This window comes from Gavialis gangeticus, unplaced genomic scaffold (genome assembly GCF_001723915.1).
Source record: "Gavialis gangeticus isolate Ggan-Ray unplaced genomic scaffold, GavGan_comp1, whole genome shotgun sequence".
Classification (NCBI taxonomy): Eukaryota; Metazoa; Chordata; order Crocodylia; family Gavialidae; genus Gavialis; species Gavialis gangeticus.
Window position 1 is genome coordinate 774487 of NW_017729020.1, and position 8298 is coordinate 782784.

An 8298-nucleotide genomic window follows, 5' to 3' on the forward strand; every position below is an offset into this window, starting at 1 on the left:
TCCCTCCACTCACTCCCTTTTTTTGACCATGATGGTCAAAATACCATTCTGTCCCCCTCAGGCCTATAATCTGGGCATTGCATTCAGCTTGGCTCTCTCTCTAGCTCCTCATGTTCATGGCATGTCTAACACTTTCAGAGTCTTCTCAAATTATCCCCCTAAAATAAAACCTTTCCTAGTCAAACAGGAGCTAAAACTCTCATTGTCCCATATCCCAACGACAACAGCATCCTAGTCTTTAGCTTTGACCAACAAGATTCTGCATCTGTTCAGAAAACTGTCATCAATGTCCTTTTCCTAACCTGTTGCTTTGACTTTCCCTTTCCTTCCAAGCCCCATTTCTGCTCTCTCTTTTCTCTGCCACCTCAACCACAAAGTGCTTGTCCTCACTTCCAGGCCCCTTTGCAAGCTATGCTCATCCTACTGAAATGGTGGGTCTCTCGCTTATGGTTGGTCTAGGATGGCAGTCTCCCGCACTTGCTTGGTGAATTCTCAAACAGACGCTGCTCCGGAGCTCCCCCCAGCCACAGAGCTATCTCCATACCCTGCCCGAAGTCCCTCCTTTCCTTGATGCTATATGGACAGGCTTCACCATGAGACCATTGCCACTGGCTGAGCCCTGGAACCATAAAGCCATGGTTAATTCTTCTACTGCCTCCTCTTTACCAAAATGCCCCCAGTATCACTCCCCTTTCTGAACTTTTCCTGACTGTATCCTAATCTGGTTTCCTAGAGGTCGGGGTACAACAGTGGGGAGTCTCAAGTGAACATAGGACTGGCCTAGAAAGCAATGTGCTCACTCACTGTACCTGGGGCTTGACGTCCTCCTCATCCTTGTAGTAGAGCAATTGCTGGCCCCTCAGCACAAAGTACCTCTGCTGCCAGTTCTTGACGATGGAGCGCTGCTTCTTCAGCCAGCCAATCTTTAGGGGCCGCTCCAGTGGGTTGTTGGAGGCCGGTCTGTGGCAGGATGCCATGGGATCACCAGTCATCACACTCTTGGAGCGGGCTTGAGAGAGGAGGAAAGACACAGACTGACAGAGGGACATAAGCTGGCTGTGGGCAGGGCCCTGGAGCAGAACAGCTGAGGCTGCAGTGGAGCTCAAAGCCCGAGTGCTTCCGGGACCTTCCCGTAAGGGAAAACAGCCAGGAACATGTCCCTGCAGATGTAAGGAGCAGAACTCAAAAAACAATTGTAATGAGACAATCAGAAGCGGCTCTCTGCCTTTTTGCCTGCACACAGCAAGCTGGCTGAAGGGCTTTTAAAGGAAGTGGCTGCAGTATCTGTTAAAAAAATGCTTCCTTTTTCCTGCGTGGGAGTTATTGCCTCACAAATGAGAGAAGAAAATAATGAGCTCTGTATGGGACTGGTGTGCATGTACACCCATCCAAGGAAAACACAGCAGTAATGGGAGAGCTATCCTTGCTGGCTTTGAAAATGCAAGGTAAAAGAGCTATTTGATGGCAGCAAAGGAGTACAAAGAGGCCACGTGCCTTTTGAACAGGTCCTGCAACAAATAATACCCACAAAAGGCCATCATCAGTGCTCTGGGGCAAGGGTTATCTCTTAGAGCACATGCTCCCAGTGTTATGCAGCACATCATGGATACAGCCAAGCCAATTATACAGAACCTGCTTCTCAGCAGAGACCATTAGTCCAGGTGCCATGACACGCACATGCAGCTATGCTGTTTCTGGCACACAAGATAGCTCATTCAGAGCTAGGTCAGGTATCTCTCCATGGCACTGCACTGTGCTGGGTAGATGCAGCTTTACTGTGTAAGTATGCAGTGCCTAGCATGAGGGGACCTTGATTCCAGCTTGGACATGTGGCTGCACTTAGGTATCGCATTTCCAGAAGGGGACATGCAATGCTACCACTTCTGTTTTTGCCTCTGGGTGCACCCCCATGGTGCTTAAATAAACTGTGTCACATGCCTAGGGTGGTAGGCTGGAGTGCATTTATCACTACGTGCAGCAGCAATAAAAGGTGTGTTTATATACCATGGAATTTAGCTAGACTGATCACCCTTTGTGTCAAACCATTTCACACTCTGGGTGTGATACTGCTCTCAGCTCACTGGTGAGAACTAGATGTCAACAGAGGTAACAGAGTTATATCCCTGTGAACCTGGTGTGACGGTGATGATCAGACAGTGCTCTAAATCAGATGTTACATCTCCAAAGCTGTTTTCTGTCAGGGGAATGTGCTTGGTGTCCCTTATGGCAATAGATGGAGCAGTTGGCTGGAAGGACTGGGCTAAAAATAAGCATCTCGAAGCATGCAAGATTAAATGAGAATTGAATACATTTTTAGGGACTACTCAGATTCTTTTTCTATCCACTGGCATCCACCATTACCACTGACTCAGAGGGCTTCCTATTAAAAAGTAGACATACCAGTGACACACTTCCTCTTACTCCCCAATCTGTAGAACAAACAGTGTGATTCATTTGTGTATGCATTAATGAGCAGATGAATTAATGTAGGCAAATTAGCCAGTGCTGGTTTCCATGCTGTGCTGGCTAAAAGCACCCAAGATCATTGGTTTTAAAACTAATTTGGTGTCTCTCTACACTACACTTCTGTTCCTGTTCCTGCAGTACAAGCAACCCTCTCTGCGCTGGAGAGAAATGAGCATGTCTGTATAGTATATGACTGAGTGTGTGTGTGCAAGTGCTATATCACAGCGCATACATGGATGGGAACACTAAGTGTGTGATGTTGCTGACTGTCATCCTGCTTCTGGCTGCTTCACATGAGTGCATTTGTGACTAGCAAGGCGTGGGATGTGTGCACATCTTTGGGTAAATAAATTGGGGCAAATGAGATTTGCGTTTTGTTCTACAAGTGGTTAGTGGTTACTGCTGTGGGCAAGTGGTGCTGCAGCTCAAAAGAAGATTGGTGCTAGGGAGCCAGCTGTAGCTTGCCCAACTTCCCTATCCAAAATACCTTCAAAGAAAATCCCACGCTGTCCTTGTAGACTAGAAGCCAGGTTCCTTTGAGTCTCACGTCTTACGGTCACTTGCAGTTGGGCAGAGTGAGTGCGACTGCCCTGTTGACTTGGTTACTTTTCATATCCACATTTTGTACTTGTCTAACTAATGCTTTGGGATGCGCAACAGTGGGGGATCAGGCTGCAGGTCTCTGGGTTTGCAATAATTAGGATGTGAATTGGGCTTTGGACCAACCTGTTTAGAACTGCCTAGCTCTGCTCTCTTTGAAGAACTCTTTCTTGTTGGAGAGAAACCTAACATTGGGATCAATATAGGGGGCTCATGATTAATAGCTTGGCAGTTAAACCTACATGAAACTCTTCTACTTAGCATGTTGTTGCCAATGCACAGCTGCTGTTCAGGCCCCATAATAAATTCTAGTAACAACTGCTAGTTAATGGCCTCACTTCCGTTACTTGAGCCAATTCCTTCATATCCCATGAGGGGAATGAGCCACTCAAGGGGTTAGGATGCTGGGTAGGCATGTTCCAAGCACAAAGCTTCATTCACCAGTCAGTGTTGCCATCTGCAGGCCCTAGTAGGGCCTGTTCTGCTGAGTGGAAGTTTTGTTCTGCAAAGCCACACAACCCACTCTTTATTAAGTGTCAGACCAGGCGTCAGCAGGCTCCAAACGCCCCCTCAGCAAAGAACATCCCCCCACACACAGCCACCAGACGAGCACAAATGCTCAGCTGATGGCTTTATTTTTATTAAAGGCTCCACACATCATTCAGATGGCCCCTATGGCAAGCTCTTTCAGAGGAATGAAAGGGAACTGCGCAGGGCAGGGCAGGGCAGGCTGCAGCTGCAGGCTGGGGCCGGTATAACACTCAGATAACCGGAATTTTTAGATGACTGGCAGTCCCCTTACCCTGCTCATGCCGGATAACAAAGCTTTTATTGTATTTACAATTTTAAAGCAATTTGGAAGCCTACCAGTGCCTCAATCACTATAACAAAATAAATTATAAATATCTGTATATTTTGGTATTTGATTTGGGGGTTTTTATCATGGAAAATTGGAGCTCCCTGCTGCCCCCCTAGCTCACCGAACATAGGTCCAGGCCCCTCACTCCCCCTCCCCGGCCCTGCTGCTTCCCCTCTCTCCCCCCAGCCGTGCTGGTGTCCTTCCCCACCGCCCAGCTGCCAGGGCTACAGGGTGAGGAAACCCAGGTCTGCAGCCCCCTGCCCCCCGCAGCAGTGCCCAAGCCCCACCTTCCGCAGACGGGCTGCTGCAATGAAGTGCAGCATGGAGCCCAGCTCCCCACATCCCACAGGGACATGGCCAAGGCAGGGTGTGTGGGCTGCTTGCTACCAGCTTGGCTGCGCAGTGGGGTTGGCTCCCTGCAACTGCACGCAGTCCTAGGGCGGGGCAGGGGGACCTGTGCTCCCTGTACTTGTGTGTAGGGCAGGGGCGGGCTGCCCACTGCAGGCTCGGGCATCCTGCCCTGCTGCCCTCCCCTGGGGCCTCCGCAGCTCAGCAGGTGGGAGCTGGCAGGGCAGAACGGAGCTGGGTGGGGAAGCTCCTTGTCACTGCCAGCTCTGTGCTGCACTAGCAAAGTTTCCCCTGCCCACACTGCAGCAGCAAGGGGTACAACCCCGCACTGCCATCTCTGGTGCTGCCGCTGGGTGGGCAGGGGATGCCTCGTCAGGATGGAATGGGTCTAGCAGCAGCAAAGAGCTGCCCTGCCCTGCCCTGCCCTGCCAGCTGCGCCAGGTCCTGCCTGCTGGGCTGTGGAGGCCCTGAGGGAGAGCAGCAGGGTGGGGGGCCTGAGCCCACAGCGGGCTACCCCCACCCATCCCTACCTCCACCCCACACATACATCTTGGGGCACAGGTGCACCCCTGGTCCACCACTCCCCCAAGTTCCTTGCAGGCTGGAGCTCTGCCAGCAAAAAACTGCAAAATCCACACGTTTCTCCATTAACATGAAAAATCCATATTTTTTCTCAGGTAAAAGGGGAAGTCGATGTTTTTCTATGGGAAATGGAAAATATGGATCACTGCTCATTGTCCTACCCACTCCAAAGACTCTGCATTCCTTATCAGAAGTGAAAAGCCTTACGGCTGGTGGTATGGGCTCAGGACTGAAGAAACTCAGACCCTAGTCATAGATTAGCTGTGGATGTCCAAGCCCCTGCAAAATGGGAACCTAATGACACCTTTTCCAGAGCTGCCTCTTACTACGTGGATGTGCAGCACCCAGTACAACAGGGTCCAAGTCTCAGCTGGAGCCTCTTGATACCACTGTCATGCAGATTATGATAAATGCCGTGCTTGCTCGTATGAAGGAGCACACAAGATACCAGGCAGCAAAGAGTCAGGCTATAATTATTATTATTGCTATAATTATTATGGCCTTGTATACATATTGCTTCAGGTATGCTGTAGCTGTCAGCCTTATATAGCTCCAGTAATGGCAACTCCTCAAGCCTCCCTTATCAGATTGCCCTGCCACCTAATAAGACCAAGTTCCTCTTTAATATTTAACTTGAATTTTCCTTGCTGCCTCCTAAGCCCATTATTGTATTGCCAGCTCTGCCCTCCTTGACTAATGACCTTTTTACAGTCCTTTACATTTCTCCAGATAGTCATTGTTTCTCCTGCCTTCTTGCAGAAGCACCAGTATCTAATGCAGCAGCAGCACTAGCAGTAAAAATTCTCCAGTGGCTTTGCTCTTTACATGCAGTCCATCTACTGATGGGCACTGGTGGGCAGGGATGGATGGAAATGAAGGGAGAAGGGTTATGCCTTAGCTGGGCAGTAGCTTCTTAGGCAAACCCCTTGCGTTGACCCAGTTTGCACAAGTGTGGCATGATGCACAACACTGCCATGGCCTTCTGTAAATTAGGCCTTCAATTTCTTGTCCAGATGTGATGGAGCTGGGTGGGGAAGCTCCTTGTCTTTGCCAGCTCCATGCTGCACTAGCAAAGCTCCCCCTGCCCACACCGCAGCAGCAAGGGGTACAACCCTGCACTGCCATCCCCGCTGCTGCTGCTGGGTGGGCAGGGGATGCCTCGTCAGGATGGAATTGGGCTTGCAGCAGCAAAAAGCTTCCCTGACCTGCCCTGCCCTGCCCAGCTGTGCCAGGTCCTGCTAGGTCCCGGCAGGGCAGGCTGCAGCTGCAGGCTGGGGCCAGTATAACTCTCAGATAACTGGAGTTTTTAGATAACTGGCACTCCCCTTACCCCACTTATGCTGGATAACAAAGCTTTTACTGTATTCACAATTTTAAAGCAATTTGGAAGCCTACCAGTGCCTCAATCACTACAATAAAATAAATTATAAATATGCCTTTTGGTATCTCATTTGGCGTTTTTTATCATGGAAAATCAGAGCTGATAAGGGAGGCTTGAGGAGTTGCCATTACTGGAGATATACAAGGCTGATAGCTACAGCATACCTGAAGCAATATGTATACAAGGCCATAATAATTATAGCAATAATAATAATTATAGCCTGACTCTTTGCTGCCTGGTATCTTGTGTGCTCCTTCATACGAGCAAGCACGGCATTTATCATAATCTGCATGACAGTGGTATCAAGAGGCTCCAGCTGAGACTTGGACCCTGTTGTACTGGGTGCTGCACATCCACGTAGTAAGAGGCAGCTCTGGAAAAGGTGTCATTAGGTTCCCATTTTGCAGGGGCTTGGACATCCACAGCTAATCTATGACTAGGGTCTGAGTTTCTTCAGTCCTAAGCCCATACCACCAGCCGTAAGGCTTTTCACAGGTTCCCTTTGTGGGAAACCTTACGCTGCACTGAGAGCCCTGCCTTCTTCTCCCAGCTCTGCCTCTCGCTGGAACAAGCTGCTGGCTTTCCCTACACATCAGTTCATGCTCCTGGAATTGGGGATGTTAGATTAACCACAACCTGGCTGGGGGTTGTAAAGATCCAGAAGAACAAAAGCACGTTTTGGCTCTCTCTGTCCAACCCCACTGAGAATTTAGCCTAGATGAAGAGTTTGCCATCCCAGATAAAGGGTGTTAAACAAGGTCAAAGCGTTATCCAGAGAGTACAACTGCCACAAGCGTCATTACATGATTGCCAGAGGCACAGAGCCAAGTCTGTTCCTCTCAGGCTAAGTACAGACAGTCAAAAAGCCCAAGGCTGAGTTGATTCAGTCTTTGCAGGTTAGTTTTAGCTGCAGAGATTAAATAGGGTTACCATACGTCCGGGTTTCCGGGACATGTCCTCTTTTTTGTCCTCCTGTGCTGCATCTAGGCAGCTTTTTAAAATGTGAGCAAATGTCCAGGATTTCCTCCCCGGTCTGTTTTCAACATGGCCGCTGCTAGGTAAAACTGCAGTTTCCAGAATACCCGGCGTGGTGTGCGCACGATTGGGAGCTGAATTCATGATTTTGCTTTGCTCCACTGGTGGAAGCAGGGGGAGGGCGATCAGAGGCAGCAGGGAGCACAGCTGGCAGGGGAGAGGGCTGCGGGTTGGGAGTGCGGGGCACTGGCAAGGCTGGGGGCAGGGGCTGTGGTCAGGAGTGAGGGGCACGGGGGGTGACTGTGGGTTGGGTTTGTGGGGCACTGGCAGCACCAGAGGGCTGCAGGTTGGGAGTGAGGGGCACCAGCAGGGAGGGGGGAGGCAGGGTACTGCTTTTTGGGAGTGAAGTGCACTGGCAGGGCTGGGGTCAGTGGGTTGGGAGTGAGGGGCAACAGCAGGGCTGGGGCAGGGGGCTGTGGCTTGTCAGTGAGGGGCAACAAAATGGGCAGGGGAACGGCACCAGCATGTCACTTGCCCCTTCTACCATCATATTTCCCCTGCCCCCTGGTGTCCTCTGTTTTTGGACCTTGAAATATGGTAACGGTAGATTAGACTGAGAAACAACTGGACAGACATTCACTTCCTCTTCCTACTGCCTCTGAGGTCTCTAGGATTTGCAGTTCACAATCACAGCAGGACTCTGCAGGGTTGCTCATCACTTCCTCTTCCTGCTTCCAGGTGCCTTTGGGTTTTGTAGTTCACAGCTGCAGCCAGCGGTATGTTTTCAGCAGGGCAGGGCAGCTCTGTACTTGGGGGAAGGGAAGTTGAACCCCCCTCTCTGGCCCCAGCTGGGTTTGCCTGAGGGGTCTTGCCCCCCACCACCTGCTTCTTTCCCACAACTCTTCTCTGCTGGAGCAGACAGCATAGCCCAGCCCAGGGCTGGAAAGCATGCTGGGTTACGAGGGGACTATGATTTAACTTGAACCAGGAAGGGGTCTGGGACAGAAGTTTCATAAACCGGTTTGACCCAAATCAGTTAAGTCTGACACCACATTGAACCAGGTTTATCTTAAACTTGTTTCAGCCA

General features: G+C 50.3%; 1 protein-coding gene across 1 annotated transcript in view; it reads right to left on the bottom strand.

Moving 5' to 3' along the window:
- The window catches only part of ARHGAP25 (Rho GTPase activating protein 25), a 57525-nt gene that overhangs the window by 35690 nt on the left and 13537 nt on the right, over positions 1–8298 (bottom strand). The window contains exon 2 of the mRNA XM_019514333.1: positions 810–1009. Within this exon, the coding sequence (XP_019369878.1) occupies positions 810–1009 (200 nt within the window). The remainder of the gene's footprint in view (positions 1–809; positions 1010–8298) is intronic.